This window comes from Diabrotica undecimpunctata, chromosome 8 (genome assembly GCF_040954645.1).
Source record: "Diabrotica undecimpunctata isolate CICGRU chromosome 8, icDiaUnde3, whole genome shotgun sequence".
Taxonomy (NCBI): Eukaryota; Metazoa; Arthropoda; class Insecta; order Coleoptera; family Chrysomelidae; genus Diabrotica; species Diabrotica undecimpunctata.
Genome location: NC_092810.1, coordinates 16678829 through 16701124, shown reverse-complemented (window position 1 = coordinate 16701124; position 22296 = coordinate 16678829). Strand labels below are relative to the sequence as shown.

Below are 22296 nucleotides of genomic sequence, written 5' to 3'. Positions count from 1 at the left end.
TACCCCGAGCATTGATCTTTCGATCTCTCTATGTGCCTTCACTATTTTATCCATATTAGACTTGATAAGTGTCCACGTCTGTGAACCATACGTGTGTATAGGGAGGATACACTGATCGTTAATTCTGGTTTTCAAATATTGTTATATTTTAGTGCTTTTCAAGATCCAACTCAGTTTTCCAAATCCTAACCACTTAGATAGATGTATTCGCTTACTGTTTCTAAAATTTGATATACTACTACTAAGGATTTCCACAGTTTTCACTGTCTTCCTTCACTCAACCGTTTTCTCCAATTTTCCCTGTCATTCCAGTCTCCATCTCGCAGGGTTCTTTTCTCCATAGCCTCGTCGATTTCATCTCTGAATGACCTTCGGGGTCTTCCTCTCTTTCTTCTTCCAATCGGGCTCCATTCTGTGATTTTGTTTATCCAGCGTCCTCTGTCCGCTCTTCTGACGTGGCCGTACCAGGATAGTCTCTTCTCCTCTATATAGTCGATTATGTCTGATTGCACTCCCATTCTCCGCTTAATCTCTGCGTTTTCAATTCTGTCTCTTTTTGTAAGTCTACAGCTTCTCCTCAGGAACTCCATTTCTACTGCTCTTATTCTACCTCTATTTCTCTTGTTTATTGTCCAGTTTTCGGACCCATATGTCAGCATACTTCTTGTCAGGGTATTATATATTCTCTTTTTTGTCTTTATCGTAATGTTCTTATCCCACAACACTGAGTTTAGTTGTCTTATACAGTTTCTTGTTTGTCTCAGTCTGTTGTTTATATCTTCTTCTGTTGTTCCCTGGTTCGATATTATGGTTCCTAAATACTTGAATTTATCTGTTCCATTTATTTGTCTTCCCTCGTCTATCTCTAGGTTTCTCATATCCTTGTTTTCTGTTGTTAGGTATTCGGTTTTCTCTAAGTTTATTTCCATTCCGTTGTTTTTATATTCTTCTTCTAGTTTTCTGAGCATAAAGCTGAGATCTTCTTCATCTTGTGCGATGACTACTTGATCGTCGGCAAAACTTAAGGTGTATAGGTATTCGTCTCTTACTGGTATGCCCATTCCTTCGCACTTTCTCCTCCATGGTTTGAGTGTCTTTTCCAAGAATATTTTAAACAGAGTAGGGGACGTAGCACAGCCTTGTAGAAGTCCTTTTGTCGTCTTAAATGGATTGTAGGCTTTATTTCCACATTTAATAGCTACTTTGTTTTCTTTGTATAGTGCTTTAACTGCTTTTATTAGTGTTTGTCGAATTCCGAGATCATTCATTGCTTCCCATAATTTGACTCTAGGTATTGAGTCATATGCTTTCTTTAGATCAACAAAGGCCAGATGGACCGGTCTACCTTTTGCCATTTTCTTCTCTATCAGTTGTTCTAATGTGTACGTATGATCTAGGCATGATTTTCCTACTGTGAACCCTGCTTGGTCTTCTCCAATTTTTCCTATTATTTCAGTTTCTAGATTTTCCTTAATAATTTTCCCGTAAAGTCTACCTACCGACGATATTATACTAATTCCTCTATAGTTTTCACATTTTTTCCTGTTTTCTTTCTTATGTATGGATGTGATGTATGGTTGTGTCCATTCCGCTGGTATTTCTTCTCCATTTAGTCCTCTTCCGAACATTCTATGTAGCATGCGAAATAACTTTTCCGTTCCGTTTTTAATTAGTTCGTTTGGTATTCCTCCGAGTCCTTTGGCTTTTTTGTTCTTCAATGTCTTGATTGCTCTCTTAACTTCTGCCAGGCTTATTTCTATCTGGTCGTATGCCCCAATTCCTGCATGTTCTATATTCTCTTCCTGAAATTGGGGACGGTTTTCTGTAAGTAGTTCTACGTAGTATTCTTGCCACTCGTTTTCACTAATTTTGCCGATCTGGGTTTTCTCTGTCTTATTTCGTTGAAGTGCTTTTAATATTCGCCATGATTCTGAATTTCTCGTTCCTCCGATATGTCGTTCTATCTCTGTGCATGCTTGTTTCCATCGTTCGTTCTTTTCATTTGTTACTCTTTTCTTTACCTCTCTGTTTTTTGATAACTCTCTCTAAAATTTGATATCTGGTTCCTTATTTTTTGCTATACGCTACATTATAATCTCGTGACCGATAAATTTTCTTGTTCGCCAATTTAGTTTCATAATTAAAAGTTTAGAAACAAGTTATATATTTTATTTTAGACTGTATTACTAACACTATTTACAAAATAACAAGTACCCTTCTATAAAATTTCAACTACCTCGCTTGCTGGGTACTGAATGGCATCTAAGAAGCTTTGCTCTGCTCCTATTCATAGCTCATAGTTGGATCTAGGAATTAAAAAGTAACTCAGCCGCACAGATATAGTTGTCGATTTGTTTATGCTACCATTTTGCTGGTCTTACCAGAACGTAGGGTATATGATAGAAAATATATATTAGGTAAATAATAAATTCCAGATTTATACGTATAGTCTATATACAGATCACGACATTGTTTTATTGATCATGCAACACAATGGCAATCGCTGTGACATGTTACATTTTTCCACCTCTATATTCATTTCGCAGTAGGTATGAATTGTCGTTACTGTCACATTGACATTAAATATTTCAAACGAAGTTCTGAAAGAATAAACAAATAATTAACAAAATGCCTATTACGTTGTATAACGTCCAAGAAAAAGTGCAACTTGTAACATGGGACTTTCAGGGTCATTCGATACCTGAAATAATTGATTTATTTATTGTTGCCTTCGAAAATAGACCCTTACTAAGTGTTACAACAGTTAAAAATACCATTAAACATTTTCAAACGTCGGGATGTGTAAACAGTTGTAAAAAGTGTCATGAAGGTAATAAACCACTTGGTAGACCTGTTGATGAGGAGCGTCAAAACATTGATATAGATATTTGTACTTTTGTGGAAACTAGTGAACCCTGCAATAGTGTACAAATTGCTAAGGAAGTTAACGTGAATGCTCGAACTGTCCAGCGAGTTCTCAAAAGGAATGGGCATCAGTGTTTTAAGATACAACCAACACAAGAACTGTTTCCGGAAGACAACTTTAGGCAGATGGAGTTTTGTGAATTTATATTAGATAAACAGAATGAAAATGTACACTTTTTAAAAAATATTTTATTTTCTGACGAATCTTCATTTTCATTACATAAAAAACACAATCCATCCGTTGCAAGGTACTATTCTCGGAAAAATAAGCACCTCAGTTTTGCAGTGCGAACAAAGCATCCGCAAAAGATAAATTGAACTGGGATTTTAGGCGACCATATTGTCGGTCCATTTTTTATCGATGGAAACCTAAACGGGCCCAAATATTTACAACTTTTACAGAATGAGATCATTCCGGCAGTTCGACGCCTTCCCGTTAATTTTCAGGAGGTTTATTTCCAACAGGATGGGTGGTCGGCTCACAACTCTAGAGCAACTATTGACTTCCTCAATCAAACGTTTCCTGATCAACTGATAAATACACGTGGTACAATTAAATGGCCTGCTAGATCCTGTGACTTAGCGCCTAACGATTTCTTTTTTTGGAGTTTTCTCAAAGAAAACATTTATAGGCATCAGTTTGAAAGCGCCACAGGGGTCCTAGTCGAATTAAGGGCAAAAATACTTCATTTCATTTCAAGCATTACACCAGCCCTACTCCAAAATATGAGGAGAAATCTGTATGACAGATTTGGTTACTGTTTAGGACAAGGAGGTGGAATATTTGAGCCCTTAATTCATTAATCTGCTTTCCTAATTTTTATTTTTTATTAGGTACATTTTTGGAAGTTTGTAGGTTCTTAATTAGGTAGTATTTTTTATGCTTAAGTTTGAAAGAATTTTATTGTTTTTTTTTTATTTAAAAGTACAAACGATTCTTCTTCTGATTTTTTTTTCGTCTTTCTTGTCTTATTGTTATAAGGTTTGTCCATAAAATTTGTACAATTTTCAGTAACAATAAAGCATATTACTTATTTACTTACTTATTTATGTGTATTGCTATTAATTCTAAAAAATAACCAAAAAGTTAGTTTTAGAGCATTATAATAAATATACTCTAGAGATGGGATTGCAATAAATCTTAATTCCTATGGTAAACAAAACAATGTCGTTATCTGTATACATATAAATATTCTTCTTCTTCTTGTTCTTTTTACATAGACACGACTTTGTCTGTTTTTCAATGTGCCTCCAATAGGTTGTCGTTCCATCGTTTTCGTGGTCTTAACTGACTGTCTTCCTATTGGGGAACTGTCTCTTGCCGTCGTTACTACTTTATTTGTTATCATTCGGCTTATATAATCGTTCCATTCTACTCTTCTATTTCTTACCCAGTTCTTGATGTTCTCCACCTTGCATCTACGTCGTATATCTGTACTTCTAGCTCTGTCCCATAGTGTCTTACCATTAATTTTTCTAAGTGTTTTCATCTCTGCTGTTTTTAACACTGCCTGTGGTGATTGCGGGGTGGATTGAGTAGCTCTGCGGTTACCACAGCCAGTCCAAAGCCCGGATAAAATGTGGACGGTGATTGGCAAGGTTAGCAACCTACCAATCGTAAAAACAAATACAGCTCAAAGAAACTATGTAACATATAAATAGTAAATGTTTACAAATTGTCGTGTATCCACGCTACGATAATGCATTCAAGCGTGTCTCTCTATTAACTTCTATTAGCTGCTCAAGGTGTGTATTGTGTCAATATAACATTTAACATAATATTTTACAAGCCTTATATAGGCTTTTATATATAAAATGACCTCAATACAGCTGCATACGAATAGGATGATCTTAAAATCTAAAATAAAAGTATAAGTATTAATTACCATGGCATCTCGTAAGCAAAACAAATTGTGTATAATATTGCAAACATCAAAAATGGGTAAAGATGGATTTGTTTTTAAAAATAACAAAAGAAAACGAGGTTATAAAGAAGTATACCATTATATTAAAAGGTGAAATAGAGGAAACTACAGACGAGTACATAAATGATATTGCTGAAACTGATCCTATACAGGGAATTAGAAAAATAGGAAAATTATCAAAAAACAATACGGAAACTAAAAAATAACGATACAGTAGGGCGGAACTAAAACAGAACTGATCAAGTGCATGAAAGGAAAAGCTGTCAACCATATTCCCGATGCACAATAAAAAATAAACGTACAAACTGCAGAGGAATTTCACTTTTTGTGATTGCCAATAAAATATTAAAATAATAATTATGAAAAACCTCTAAGAGAAGCCGTGAAGGAGATATTAGATGAAAGTTCATTTTTTAGTTGTGTAGAAATCCAGTTTGAGAGTACCGCTATGAATGTAATATGAAAAATCATAAAATCGGCTACTAGCAGCATTCACAATAGACTTCTAATGCCGCCACCTATGATGTGGCGCTCAAATTATGAGAATCACTCTTTACGTTATGTACACTTTCCTGTAAAATGCATAGTATCGGCGGAAATGCAGTTTGTATTTAACTAAATTCATTTTACCAAGATAATTGCAACTAAGAATAAGATATCTATTAGTAATTTGCAGTTTATTTACACTCAGATGCAAAAAAACCCAACGGAGAAAATTTTGGTCAAATTCAAAGTATTTCAGTTTTTTTTAGTCCTATTTTGATGATTTTTTGAACACACTGTGTAAAAATTTATAAATTTTAATTTGGTATAATCAGTTTTTTGATAAAATTTTATATATGATTTATTGTACGGGGTTAGTTAAAACGTGGTTTTATTGTCCCTAATTTAAAACATCCTGTGGAATAATTCCGTTTGCGAATTTTCTTAAAACCTTGTTTTCGGTTGCAACCATCTCTTCTAAGCATTGTGTTTTTTGTTTCATGTCAAAATATGCCTTGGTTAATTTTTTGGAGCCAAATGAATTTGCCACCCACAATTTAGGACTTTTTTAATTATGATTATTTTGGAGTTATTTTGTAATACGACGAGGTGGCTTAAGTGACTGTTATCAATATGTCATATTGACACTTACATTTTGTTTACCTATGATTGATCATGGTTCTTAGTGTTAAAGATTGTGCGAAAGCCGTTGCTCTGGTTGAAGATGGACGAAATTATGAATATGTGGCTAGAGTACTACACACTTATCGCTCTACCATCCAAAGGCTAGTGGAACGTTTTATACGAATTGGAACAAACAATCGTAAAGCGGGAAGTGGCAGGAAGCGCAAAACTACCGCTTTAGATGATCCTTTTATACAAACGATCAAACGAGTGCAAATAAGAAATCAGCTTCAAGAGGTTCGAGGCAATAATGTAAGTGTATTTATAGTTCGTCGAAGATTACATGAATTTGGTTTGCAAAGTGGCAGACCAGCAACTGGGCCCAAATTACTTCCATGCCACAGAGTGGCTAGACTACAATTTTCCAGGGAACATTTACATTGAAATTTAGGACAATGGAGTAATGTTCTTTTTACGGATGAGTCGAGATACTTTCTTCATTCATTAGATAGGAGAGAACGAGTATGGCGTCGAACTGGAGGGAGATTTACGGAGTGCGCTTTCAGTCCCCGCGTTAGCCATAGAGGGTGTAGAATTAAGAACCAAAAAACGGTCATCAATTGCGGTTGGCCGTCCTTGACCAGGCCGTACAAAATTTCCTGTTTCGCGGTACCCTTTTAGAGTATTCGAAACTATAGATTCAGTTCTGCTGAGACGTCGTGCGATACCTTTTTGTGCATATCCTTCCTCGTACAAAATTAAAATATGTGCTATTTGGACTTCATCGCAGTGTCGAATTGGTGGGATACTTGTTTTAAACTTAATTAAATCAAAACAATATTTAATTAAACTTAATAAATTAAACTAAAAATAACCGAATTAGTATGATTTTTCCTTTACGTGAAGAAGGATTTTTATGATAAAATGTACGAATGACACTAACCACTGAATAAACGTCAAAATAAACATTAAAATATTTCAAACCAGTTGAGTACATCAGCCTACTACATGAGTATTATCAGTAATTTAAAATTATTTTGAAATAATAGTGACTACAAAAAAAAATTGGAAAATTTAAAAAATATTCGATATTTTTGTCCATGAGTGTATAATGCGATGATAGACTTTGGGATCCCACATAAGTTAGTTAAGTTGACCCAACCCTTTTTTCAATATATATGCGATGATTTTCTATTGATGCAAGATAATGCGCGACCCCACTCTGCAATGTGTGTCACGCAATATTTAGAGGAAGTTGGTATTAATAAAATGGCCAGTGTGTTTGCCATATCTGAACCCAATAGAGTACGTTTTGGACATGCTTGGTGAAAATATTAGAGGACGCGAAGTCGCACCAGCCTCAAATAACGAACTTCGCTTGGCTCTAGAAGAGGAATGGCAAAACATCCAGCAAGATGATATTCGCAACATCATAGACAGCATAAGCCGACGTGTACCGGCAGTTATGGAGGCTAGGGGAGGCAATACAAAGTATGTATTAAGTTATTTTTTAGTAGTTTTTCTTTGTTATTTTCGTACTTGGGTTAAGTTACATTTAAGTTGATTTTTTCATGTTTTGTTGTTGTTATCATTGTTCATTCAAACCAAGATCATGTCGTTGCTTTTAATCATTGTTTAAATAGAGTGCTTCTGGGATGTCAATATAACATTTCTTCGATATCAGTCACCAAAGCCTCCATCGTCTTATTATAAATTAATACAAAAGATAATGGTAATAATAGGAAAAGTCGTAAATTGTGGGTGGCAAAGTCATTTCGCTCCTAAAAATGAACCAATCCATATTTTCACATAAAACAAAAAACATAATACTTATAAGACATGGTTGCAACTGAAAAACAAGTTTTACGAAAATCCGCTAACGGAATTATTCCACAGGATGTTTCAAAGTTAGGATAAAAAACCACCTTTCGGTTATCCCCGTATAATAAGTCAAATACAAAATTTTATTAAAAAACTCACTATACTAAATTAAAATTTATAAATTTTTAAACAGTGTTAAAAAAATCATCAAAATCATCTGAGTGTATTTATATTTCTAAAATATGATTAGATGTTGCTATTATAATGCGACTCCTGCAAAGAATAACGTTGTAAATAGCGTTTAAGATATTCTTCATCAATGATAAAAAAAGATTCCAATTGCTGTCTCATGTGACATTTTTTCAGTATAAGAAGTAATTATTTATATAAATGTTGAACTCGTCTTTTAGAAACAGACCTATTTTTGATTAGAGGATAGTCTTTTGAACTGTGTCAGTTACATTTTATTTATATAAATACAAAGTTTCATCGAATAATCTTGTAACTGCACTTACAACGTTCTTATCAGAACGGTCAATATGTATTTAAAATAAATGCTCGTTGTAGTTTAAGGAATAATAACAGTAGACAGTTTTTAAAATACAAATTTTATTACAAACTAAATAAAAATTACAATTAAATTTAAAAAGGAAGATATTTATTTTATTTATTTAGTCTAAATATGGCTGGAAACAGCTGGATTGGACGATAAAGATCTACGAATAATTACAAATCTATACTGGCATCAAGTGGCAAGAATAAAGGTTGAAAAAGAACTGTCGGATGAAATAAATATAAAAAGAGAAGTGAGACAAGGCTGTATATTGTTGCCTTTACTTTTTAACTTATATTCGGAGGAAATATTTAAGGAAGCCTTAATGGAGATAACCGAAGGTATTATTGTGAATGGAGTAACCGTCAACCATATTAGATATGCCGACGATACCTTAGTGCTTGCTAATTGCGGAGAAGACCTTCAAAATCTAATGAACAAAATAAAACAGACTTGTGATTAGTATGGATTAAAACTCAACGTTAATAAAACTAAATATATAATAGTTAGCAAACAAAATTATATACAGGATGACGGTATAAAAGTCGGAGATGCCACACTGGACAGACTAGAGAAACTCGTGTATCTCGGCAGTAATATCAATGAGAGCTGGGATCCAACCGCAGAAATTAAAAGCCGAATAGAACAAGCCCAAGCTGCCTTTGTAAAAATGAGAAACGTACTTTGCAGTCACGATCTTAGCATTGACCATAGAGTTCGAATGACATCTTGCTACATCTTTCCTGTCCTGCTGTATGGAGTGGAAGCGTGGACTTTAACTGAGGCTATCCTTAGACGCTTGACAGCCTTTGAGATGTGGGTATACAGACGACTACTGAAAATAAGCTGGGTCGACAGAGTTAGAAATGAGGAGGTCCTTAGACGGCTGAACCAAACAACACAACTGGTCAATATAATAAAGAAACGCAAGCTGGAATACTTCGATCACATTATGAGACACCCTGAAAAATATGATCTTTTACATATGATCATTCAGGGAAAGATCCAAGGTAATCTTGATCCTGGTAGAAGAAGAACATCATGGCTGAAAAATCTAAGGCAATGGTATGGAAAATCAACTACATCGTTATTTAGAGCTGCTGTCAATAAAATCACGATAGCGAATATGGTAGCCAACATGATATTCAACGATCGATAACGGTCATGGAACTAGAAGAAGAAGTCTAAATATCAATATCGCTGTCTTGAATAATTATAATTTTCCAATCAACTGAAGATTTTTAAAATAATTGTTGTACATAAACTTAAAAATCATCATATTTTGCTTTGTTTACCCCTGGATCGGAGGAATATGCTGGATCTAGCTTCTTAGAAAGGTTTTGACTAGAACTTTTACTTTTTTTTTTATTGGATAGAAATCATATTGAATATTCTCCGATTCAGAATTTGTTTCAAAAATATTTATGTGTTTTCGCCATAGTCCAGACCATTTTTTCATTTTATTTATTTATATACCAATTTTGAAATGTTGTCATAAGGTTTTTAAAATCAAATACATTTTTTTTATGCAATTCAGTTACCAAATACGGTATACCTGTTGATTTTACACATCTTGCTAAGCGTTTCCATTGTTCGGGAATAAAAACTGTTTGGTTCCTTTTAAGTCTCTCTACTAAGGCGTGCATGGAATCTCTCTCATTTTTTAGTTAACTTATCTCAAAATAATTATGCGTTATAGAAAATTTTCCAGCTACATCGTATGTCCTCCACAAGTATAACTATAAAATATAAAGTTTTTATATCCTTCGAAACTTTAGTTGCAATAAAATTATACACACTGTGACTTATTTCGTTAGCCCCCTTCCTTCTTCTAGTTTCATCCCACATGTAGCAAAATCTTTCATTGCGTCCTATTTCGAATATTGAGAAATTATAAACGCATAATTTTCTTTTAAGAGATACACACCATGTCTTCTTCGATTTCGTTGACAGCCTATGACAGCGTGAAAAGAACTGCAGTATACACTCATGGACAAAAATATCGAATATTTTGGAATTATCAAATTTTTGTTTTTTCAAAATAAATTCTGGTCATTCGAGTCGAATACAGTTTATTTTAACAATGTTTAATGAACAATTTTAAGTTTTTATGCGGAGAAAATTGTGATAAAAATAAATGTTTAATATTAGGTAAATAAGGTTATTTTACTCTAAACTTAAATGATAATTTAAATTGCTTAAACAAGTCGTTTTAACTGAAAGAAGTGCATGATCAGTAACGCGTATTCCCCCCTCTAGCTCTTATTACTGCTTGCATCTTGCTCAGCATGCTTGCAAGTAAATTTTGGACAAATCCTTGGGAAATTGCATTCCATTCATCCTGTGCAGTAAGCCGAAGCTGCTCTATCGTATTTGGAAAGGAATTTCTTTGTCATATGCTGCATTTTAGGTGATCCCACATGTGCTCTATTGGATTTAAATCTGGGCTAAACGGTGGCCAATCCAATCTTCGAATTTGGACCTCATCAAGATAATTACTCACTACGGCAGCGGCATGTGGTCGAGCATTATCGTGCATTAACATGAATCTTTTATATCCAATGTAACCAACATATGACAAAACATGATCTTGCAGGATGTTTTAAACGTAAGAATCACCAGTCATCCATCCAATCACTTCCACAAGTGCGGTACGTACCTCCCAACTAATACCTTCCCAAAGAATTATGCCATTAACTCCAAAACTAACGGTCTGAGCGAGACTCCAGCTGGCGAATCGTTCTCCAACTCTTCTGTAGACGTAGTTTTGACCATCTGGCTTCCATAATAGGATTCTGGTCTCATCAGTGAAAAGAACGTTTTTCCAGTTGTCGATATTCCACTAAATATGTGTTCTGGCAAATTCCAAACGACGAGCTCTATGTTTTTGGAGAAGACGTGGAACTTTGGCGGGGCGTCTAGGCTAACTGTTTGTGAACTGAATTTCGTGTAGAATTAAGAACCAAAAAACGGTCATCAATTGCGGTTGTGCACCTTGGACGTCCTTGACCAGGCCTTCGTACAAAATTTCCTGTTTTGCGGTACCTTTTTAGAGTATTCTAAACTATAGTTTCAGTTCTGCTGAGAAGTCGTGCGATACCTTTTTGTGCACATCCTTCCTCGTACAAAATTACAATATGTGCTACTTGGACTTCATCGCAGTGTCGAATTAGTGGGATACTTGTTTTAAACTTTTTAACTAGTTAAATCAAAACAATATTTAATTAAACTTAATAAATTAAACTAAAAATAACCGAATTTGTATGATTTTTCCTTTACGTGAAGAAGGATTTTTATGATAAAATGTACGAATGACACTAACCACTGAATAAACGTCAAAATAAACATCAAAATATTTCAAACTAGTTGAGTACATGCCTACGATATGAGTATTATCAGTAATCTAAAATTATTTTGAAAGTGACTACAAAAAAAAATTGGAAAATTCCAAAATATTTGATATTTTTGTCCATGAGTGTATAATGCAATGATAGACTTTGGGATTTCACATAAGTTTGTTAAGTTGACCCAACTAACAATGCAGAATTGAAGAAGAAAACTCTACGTTCTTAATTAATAATGGTCTAAGACAGGGGGACGCTCTGGCTTGTCTCCTCTTTAATATTGCCTTGGAAAAGACAATCAGAAAATTAAATATTAGAATGAATGGAACTATTTTTAATAGATTGACGCAAATTATCGCATTCGCTGACGATATAGTTATAGTGGTCAGAAGTATGAGAGACATGGTGCAGTGTTTTACAAGGCTTGCGGACGCGGCAAATGAATTAGGACTAGTGGTAAACGGGGAAAAAACCAAACATATGTTGATTTCTAAAAACCCCCGAAATAACCAACATAGAATTCAAATTAACAACCATACCTTTGAGCAAGTCAAAGAATTCGTGCAGTAAAGCTCAATATATTATATAAGACCTTAATAAGACCGGTTTTGATATATGGGGCTGAAACGTGGACCTTATTTTAAAATGATGAAAGACTTCTTGGTATTTTTGGGAAAAAGATTCTTAGAAAGATTTTTGGGACCGTAAATGAAAATGCGATGGCGTCGAAGATACAACTTTGAATTATATCAGTTATACACCGATCCAGATATTGTAAAATTCGTTAAAATGCAGAGACTTAAATGGGCTGGACACATTGCTAAGGGTCAGACGATGGAGGGAAGTTGCCAGTAATCGACAGGATGAGCAGGCCAAGATCCACAACGGATTGTCGAACCACTTATGATGATGATGATAATTTTCGTTTATAATAAAGCATTAACAGTTCAGATTGATGTTAGTTTCCAGTGAATTTTTAGTGTTATCTAGTGAATCTCGTTATTCACTTTCTTAAGTTGTTTGGCAAGTCTTATTAGCAACGTAGTTAGTGTACTTCTTCTGATTGTTCATCTTCGCGTGCATTTCGGTAAACATGACAAAAGACACATTGGTCTTTTTTTGGTTTAAAAAAATTAAAAAACTTTTGAAATATAAGAATTATGTTGATACACTATGTCATCTTCTTCTTCAGGTGTCATTTTCGCTATGGAGGTTGTCAATCATCATAGTTATTTTAATTTTTGAGGCAGTAACTCTAAATAGTTATTTTGAGCTGCATCCAAACCATTCTCTCAGGTTCTTAAACCACGAAATTCGTCTTCTTCCGATGCTTCTTCTGCCATCTATCTTTCCTTGCATTATGAGTCGCAGGATGCCATACTTCTCGCCCCGCATTACATGTCCGAGATACTGTAGCTTTCTTTCTTTAATTGTAAGTTCGACTTCCTTCTCTTTACCTATTCTTATCAATACTTCATTGTTCGTAACTCTATCTACTCAGGAAACCCTCATAATTCTTCTATAGGTCCACATTTCAAAGGCGTTAAGTCGTCTCATTGTGTCTAGATTTAATTTAATACACTATGTATTATATAAGAATTATTTTCATACAGCATTTTCGATGACAATTGGATTTGAGTCAACGTTGTATATGTAGTTACTGAGTTATTCTATAAATAATTCAAATATTTTTTACATTGACGGTATTATTTCATTCGGAATCTTTCTTATAAATGCAGTTACGACCACACAGACTCAATTGGTGGATATAGCATAAAAAGTTGTGCAAGAACACTATAAATAATAACTCAAAATCACCAAAAATGTTAGTTACAACGTTAATATGCAGGGGTCGAATAAATCTTATAAGTTAAATACGTAATAAGGAATGTGTACAATATGTTTTGTGTCATTATAATTTATAACTTTAATTTACAGTGAGGACTGAAATCCAATAAATAGGTAAAGAAGAAAAAAATCTACAGTTAAGGAACAATAAAAATGACTAAATGGAAATGCATCGGATAACGAAGGAAAACAAAAATAATTATCGCTGTATTTTATCGTTTTTATGTTTACTTACTGCCGTTAAAGTAGCCATAGATAACTTTAAAAATATTGCTTTGACTGCCAGCGGTTTGTGAGCTCTTATCATCATAATCTGCAACATTTTTTGTACCGTTTTAGAACTTTCGTCCCAGTTAAACATATAACAGGCATCTTCAACTTCTGTACTCTAAAAATTTTCATCAATGTTTTGAAGGATTTAAACCATAAAATAAATTATAAATTACATTTAGTGCTTATATAAATAATAGTTTGGTTATCATAATAGTTATTTATGTACTAAGGGTGTTATTAAGATGTTTACGCCCAAAGAGCAACATAATCCAGCCAAAGGGCCTCAATCTGACATCATTTTTTATTCCGATAATTGCTGAGGTCAGAAAAAACAGATTTGTTCTTGCAATATATTACTACGCAATTAAGAAGTTTCAGTTAAATTCCATAACATATAAGTACCTCATCCGAGGTCATACACAAAACGAAGGTGATGTAGTCCACTGTATTATTGAAAAAGCTATAAAAAGAGCTTAAAAGTAAGGTTCGATATACATTGCTGATCAAATTGTGTCGACATACACTTCAACTGCCAAGTTGTCAGATATTAAAATGATTTTATGTAAGAATAAAAGGGATCTTTTACAAACCAGCTACAAACAAGTGGATTGGAATCAGGCCTATGCTATAACTGCAAAAAGTAGACGAATGACAGGAACAGTAACTGTAGAAGCTATTATAAAAAAAACCAGCATACATTTCAAAAATTCCGATCTCTGAAAATAAGAAAAGAGGCCTAGAACATTATTATTAAGTAATATATGTAATTTTCAAATATAAAATAATTTACTGACAATAAAATTATATGCCTAAATTTTTTTTAAGTTTTTTTTAATGTTACTATTGGAGACCAACTCAAACCGTTTCAAACACCTTAAAAATATTGGAAGAACAAGGACGCAACTGGGAGGCTGCAAAGTTCTGAGACCTGTGTAGACTCAAAAAGTTTATATTACCAAAAAACTAGTGTATATACAAAAATTATTCCGATTTTAGCAATAGAAGATCACGAACACGGGCAAGCTTATTTGTAGAAACTTTTAGAATAACTGGGACTAGATAATAATAGTATTATATAAAGATGAATCCGATGAAGAGGAATATGATATAGGATATTAAGAAAGTTATAAATCAGGACAGTAAATCTGAACAGGAGCTGTCAGATGCAGATAAAATTGTTGTGACTCGTTAATATAGGTATGTTATACAAACCTAAAAGATATATTAGCAATTCATGCTAACTTTTATTGTTTCAGATAAAAACCGTCACAACTCACTTGAAGAAGAATTCTCCAAAGGCAAGAACCACTAGAACAAGACAGTACAATATAATAATGGGCTTAAAAGCGTCAACAAAAATTACTAAAAATTTAAAGGACGATGTCGAGACTTGGAACCATTTCTTGGATTGCACGATAATCGGTATCATTGTGGAAAATACAGATAAATACGGATGAAATAGAAATCCGTGCATTTATACGGCTCTTGTATTTATGTGGGCCAGGTTACTCAAAACTTGCCAACACAGAAGATCTTTGGAGTAGAGATGGTTATGGTACAGATTGTTTATCTTACGATGACTCTACAAAGCTCCTATTTCTTAAGGTAAAAGAAATAATAAATTAGACTTACTCACAATCAATTTAATTTAACTATCCAGACGACCGGTTTCGCTTTCTACAATATGCAAAGCATCTTCAGGTCTCGATACAAAGTTAAATAAATGCTGAAATAATAAATCCATATTAGGGTGTTGTCTAATAAAGATAAACAAAGATAGATGATATAAATTATATAAATTACAGTAATTATGCCAATATTACATGTCTGTGGTTTATCAAAATTAATAAAATGTTTAAGCAGACAAGGTAAGACCCACAAATTGGTAAAATAGTCTATTAAACTGTAATGAATTAATAAATGAACAAATAAATAAAACATTACTTACATGCTGGTACTCTATTAATTGATGGTTGAAAAAACATGGTTCAAACTATCCTGTATTGTTGATTGGAGAACTCAAGTCTGCTATTGTAATTGTTTGACAGTAAACGGGGAAGTTCTTGAGGAGACAGATTTTATCCAATGAAGTAGAGATAGGTGTAATGTAATTGTTTGTTTGATATAAGTAATGTTCTATACCATTGAGTTATTTAAAAGTTATTTATATTTATTCTAGAGATATATTTATGAAATATGTGTTATTTATTGAGATTTTATTTTTGAAGGTGACTGTTGTGAGACAATGAATGAGATTAGATGTACAAATTGTGTGGGTGTGCAATTCTATTAACTTGTAAATATCAAATTTCTTTGATAAAGTATTGCTGTAATATGTGGACTTGGACTTTATTGGACTTTACAACCATTTGCCACATATTACAACAATACTTTATCAAAGAAATTTGATATTTACAAGTTAATAGAATTGCACACCCACACAATTTGTCCATCTAATCTCATTCATTGTCTCACAACAGTCACCTTCAAAAATAAAATCTCAATAAATAACACATATTTCATAAATATATCTCTAGAATAAATATAAATAACTTTTAAATAACTCAATGGTATAGAACATTACTTTCATCAAACAAACAATTACATTACACCTATCTCTACTTCTTTGGATAAAATCTGTCTCCTCAAGAACTTCCCCGTTTACTGTCAAACAATTACAATAGCAGACTTGAGTTCTCCAATCAACAATACAGGATAGTTTGAACCATGTTCTTTCAACCATCAATTAATAGAGTACCGGCATGTAAGTAATGTTTTATTTATTTGTTCATTTATTAATTCATTACAGTTTAATAGACTATTTTACCAATTTGTGGGTCTTACCTTGTCTGCTTAAACATTTTATTCATTTTGAAAAACCACAGACATGTAATATTGGCATAATTACTGTAATATGTATAATTTATATCATCTATCTTTGTTTATCTTTATTAGACAACACCCTAATATGGATTTATTATTTCAGCATTTATTTAACTTTGTATCGAGACCTGAAGATGCTTTGCATATTGTAGAAAGCGAAACCGGTCGTCTGGATAGTTAAATTAAATTGATTGTGAGTAAGTCTAATTTATTATTTCTTTTACCTTTTGAATTGGACTCACACAAGCAACACATTCATGATCTCCTATTTTTTGTTTGTTGCATTAGGTTCGATGGTAATGAAACATGTGTAGAGCGATTAAAAAATGAACAAACTAGTTCCAATTTATGTGGTGTTTGGTGGTTATAATCATTCAGCATTTGTTACCATTGATGAAATAATAGTCGCCGCAATCAGAGGAAAATGTTCGTTTCGTCAATATATTTCATCAAAACCTATTTTACTTATTTTGATAGTTTATTATCAAAATAATGAAAGTAATAAAATGGAAAGAACCATATAGAATTATAAAAGAAATAAAAAAAAATGTATTATTAATCAATTCACACGACAATTTGTTTCACCGAAAGAAATGTATCAGAAAAATATTAATAAGAGACGGACAATCATTCCAATAGGAACGTAAAACCTTTATGATGATTGACCATGAGTATAAAAGTGAATTAATGTATCCTTTTTGTGCTTATTAACCTATCATAGTTAGATCCTACACTTTATTTTCTTAGCATTTGTGCATTTCCTGTTGAGTTTCTTTCTTCGTCTCTCTTTTATTATTTTAAAATCACTTGATTTATCGACTCCTTATTTAAAATCAAAAATTACTTATTATTTAAATTATTACGGTTAAACACAGACAGGACGGTTTGCGCCGCGTCTGCGCCTCGTCGGCTGCCGCGCGGCTTAAAACACATTAGGCGGTTTAACAATGGCAGTAGTTTTGCCATTGTATTCTTGTTGTCAAATTTAGTCGAGTTTTGGACGTAGAATGGTATCATGATGTCTCTAGAATCATCTAGTGAAAGTGACGACGATTTGTTTTTCCTAATAAGGGCAAGTTTACTTCATATTGGATCAAAGAAGAAGAAGAAACGCAGGTATTGGATACATCCCATAGTAAATGAACGAAAAAATAAAGACATGTTTTACACGTTAGTTAAAGAAATTAAAGATGACCCAGAAAATTTTTTTAATTTTAACCGAATGTCTGAGCAGACATTGACTCTTTTCAAGAGCTATTAGAAATTATTAAAGAGACATGTTCAAGAAATAACACCCATATGAGAGAAAGCATATCACCAGAAGAAAAACTAATAATAATACTAAGGTAAGTTAACTACGTAGTTGTCACATACTTTTTAAGTATCTTAAAAATATATTTGTAATTTTAACTTGTTGACTGCGCGTGTTTTGTGATTTTTATTATGTATGCATTATTTATGTGTTTTGTTTATTTAGTTTTTAACAATGTTTCTCCCGTTTGTTGTATTTTTTTAAATACAAAAAAAAATATAGGAAAAATACATTTTTTAAAATAAATTTTTAATTTTAATTAATTTATCGATATCTATAGCTTCCATAATATATACAAAATTTGGCAAACACTCACAAAAGCAACCAAATAAAACCGCTGCAAAACAGTCACACGTCTGTGTTGAAGCAAGAGATATATATTACTGATGTGCCGAAAGAAGTCATAAAACCGCCGACGGCGCATGGTACAGCTTGTCAAATTTAAGGTGATACTTGACAAATTTGTCCACTTGCGTAGAAAATTAAGTGAGAACGCGTTCGGAGGAAAAGAGATACATAATGCGCTCGGTCTCTTCGCCTCGTTGGTACACTCCGTACTACAAGTTTACAGAGAGTGACCTTATTTATTAATGGAACTTCTATGATATGTCTATATTGTATGTTATTTTGACTTTTCAATTTTTCCTTCGGAAATTTTTCTCAAAATACAAAATATTTTGTTTTTGTTGCTTGGTAAAAAAATTCTTCTAATAATTATATTTTATTTGACTCATAAATATTGACCATTCAGTCATGTTGAAGCGGAAGTTTTTCCGAACACTTCTATAAATGTCTCGTTCTGTAATTTTATAAGAGGAATATTGGCAGAGATGAAAGCTTTACATTTGCGTTACAGTAAACTGTATAAGAATAAAAGAACAGTAGCTCTAAATTTTAGTAAGTCATAAATATGTTAATCTGTTATTTATTTCTTTACAATAGAATAATACCAGCCCCGTTGGGATGGCTGTCAACATCCGGTATTTAGGTACTAAACTGTATAACTTTATTAACTTTCCCGAATATTTTATTTTCGTAAGGAGATTTTGTAGAAATATATCGTATAAAATATATCTCAAATAGTGACTGAGTTGTCAATATAAATAAGTCAGATAAAATAAAATTATTAGAAGAATTTTTTTACCAAGTAACAAAAACAAAATTTGTTTAATTTATTGGTATTTCGTATTTTGAGTTAACGATTTCCAAAGTGGAACTCGAAATTTCAAAATAATGCTCAGCATAGGCCGCGCGGCGGCGGGCTGACGAACGACGGCTCGTCTGTGTTGCACAACATAAGTACCATAGACGAGAGACCGCTTTCAACACCGCCGCGGCCGCCGAAGCGGCGCAACCCGCCCTGTCTGGGTTTAATCTAAAATTAACAAAAAATTATTACATATAATGTAAAATAAGATGCATACTGTACCTTGGTTTCAAGCAAATGGCCGAACCAACAAAAGGCAAATATTTCCAAGAACATTCCAATAAAATAAATGATTTGCATAAAAAACTTCAAAGATAACATTTCCATCTACAAAAATGTAAAATATGGTATATTATGAATAGTTTGAGGATGGGAGAACTGTTTGTCTTAAGTTGGTCATTCAGAATCTGTTTTTCTATTATTGAAAGCCGTTTTATGTTCTGCTATACGTTTGTTAAAAGTTCTACCAATTTGACCGATGTAAGTTTTGGACAGTCGTCACATTTAAGTTTGTATATAAGCTATCTTTAATAGAATCTATGGAAATCAACAAATTAAAAAATACAGACATAATTCTGAATGACAAACAGTTCTCCCTTCCTCAACCTATTCAGTTAAAGACTATAAAGTGACAAACAGTGATAAACACATACCAAAAATAGATCACTAAAGTTACGATGCCGAAACAACTGTAGTAATAAGAATTTATAATAAATTTTGTGGAAGTTTTGAAAACAAAAGTTTTCATTTTTTTGTTATATAAAATAAATTTTCATCAAGTAACGGATAATTCCATCACTATTCTACATAATAGTCAAACTAATTAGAGACCTCAAAATGGAATTCCAAATCGTACCATACAATAGAATTGAAAGCATCTGGATGTCACATTAGATAAAACGTTCACATTATAATAGCCTGAAATTAAAACAATATCCTCCAAGTGGCATGAGTTGGAAATCTTTAGCCGAGACCCTGCAAATATCTGCACTCAATAATAATTTTTTCATCAGCTGAATATTCCTCTTGTGTTTGGTTAAACAGCGTCACACCAACAAGATTGACGTTCATATAAACAACATAATGCGAATAAACACAGGCACCATTAGGTCTACCCTGACTTACTGGCTACCCAGTAAGCCGTGTTTCCCCACCAGATATTCGAAAAAACTTGCTTTTAGGAGGGAATGCGAAGTACTCCAACTCCAGATGCATGGAGACCCAAGAGCAAGACTAAAGTCCAAGCATCCGCAAAATGTCCGCAAATTATTCTCCACAAATTCAGAATGCACCATGTATTACACAAAAACCATCTATTAAGTTTTTAGAGGCTTTAATCACGTTTCAGTAAAGTTAGCAAAAACCATGACAAATGTGCAGTAAGCTACCATCCCTGATGGTGCTGACAAATGGAACAGTTAATCATACAGCGGAGTTCTGAGTAAACTCAACTCAGAGTTTACGAAGACAATTACTGATTCAAGAACAGTTTTCTGTTATCTTTGATTACTTTTTACTTCTTTTATTGTAATTTTAAGCTGTGTATATGAGACGGCATACAATGAATAAAATACATGAATCGGTCAGCTGTGAAGGCAAGGAGACAAACTATTATCTCACTCATTTGTTCAAAGTAGAAGGTTGTTTTGGCTTCCACCTCAAATGGTTTGGTAAAGGTACCTTTTTACTGAAGCGTCTGTTGGGATTCTCGCAGAGTAATCGTTGCTAAGCGATGATCGCGTTGTACAGCTAGTGTGGTCTGTTACGGCGCCTTTTCGACTAAAGCGTCTGTCGCTGGAGCCACAAGCGTCGTTCGTTGGCGACTGGTCCGAGTTTTTATTTGAGAGATTTCTTCTGGAGACATTGGATATGGAATACAGTTTGTAAACGACTTTTTCAAATCCTTTTTTACTAAACTTAACACAAAATCAAACTCATTCAAACGGAAGAACTGTGGAAACTTAACATCATCTAATAAATGGTTTTATCAAAATTTTGAAGTATCCTTTTTCTTGTCTTCTTTTAGATATTGCATGTTTTTCTAATCTTGGATCACTTAACATTTCTTCGTACCCTTTTTTTCTGCTAGCAGGTATTTTAACAATACCTGTTTTTTTTTTCATACGCTCATAGCTGCAACAAAACCACTTGTTCGCTAGACAACAGACAACTCACTAAACAAATCATCGCTTCAGTAAAAATAGTCCTCTTGCGATCATAGCGATCATTGCTCAGCGACGATCGCTCAACGATGATCGCAACAGACGCCCCAGTAAAAACCTACCTTAAGGAGACTGGTGTATGTATACAATATCAAGGAGGGTATGAAGATACCGTGGAGCATATTATCTTTGAAAGAGCAATGGGAGAAGGACACTAGTGTGAGATGGGTTTAGATGATAGGATGATAGATCGTCAAGTGTGGAAATTGATGTTATTAATGATGATAATAATGATAATCTTACCACAGTCAATTCAAATCCCGTAAAACAAATTTCAATAACACTTTTAAAGAATTCCAAAAATAGTATATTCGAAAATACCACCTCTATGTAATAAACAAATCTGAAAAAAAAAGAAAATAAGTTTAATAATAAATATTAATTCGCATTTTAAAAGTGTTAAAAAATTTTTTGTTCGTTTATGTTTTTGTTTTTATTCTTATTCCAGTTGTTATTGTATTATTACCTGTTGTGTTGTTGAACTTTGGCTGCTGTTTTACAGAAAACAATAATTTTTAAATTATTTTAATTCATGGCTGTCAGAAGAAATGACATTTTTGTACGCTACCGTCTAAGTGGAAAGATATGCAGATAGGTCTTGTCCGTCTCTGGATTACAGTTTGTATACACATGCTCATGGCTAATGATATTTCATTGCATTCTGCACTACTGCATTAAAACCATTCTCCCATGTTCTTAAGCCAATATATTCTTCGTCTTTCCATATTTCACTTTAAAAATTGTTTTTTACTACATCGGTCATGAGAAGTAATGTTTTTATTTGCGTAATGTACTTTTGTTATTTTGAATAGTTTGTTCCTTTACTGATGGGATTTATTTATCCCACCATTCAACACTTATGAGACATATATGTAC

At 33.2% G+C, this 22296-nt stretch overlaps 1 protein-coding gene across 1 annotated transcript in view; it reads right to left on the bottom strand.

The window, feature by feature from the left end:
• Window positions 1-4729: 4729 nt before the first annotated feature.
• Window positions 4730-22296, bottom strand: part of LOC140448715 (odorant receptor 67a-like) — a 30798-nt gene continuing 13231 nt past the window's right edge. The window contains exons 4-7 of the mRNA XM_072541827.1: window positions 21664-21763; window positions 19421-19525; window positions 13759-13911; window positions 4730-4783 (exon numbers count right to left, since the gene is read on the bottom strand). Of these exons, the coding sequence (XP_072397928.1) occupies window positions 4730-4783; window positions 13759-13911; window positions 19421-19525; window positions 21664-21763 (412 nt within the window). The remainder of the gene's footprint in view (window positions 4784-13758; window positions 13912-19420; window positions 19526-21663; window positions 21764-22296) is intronic.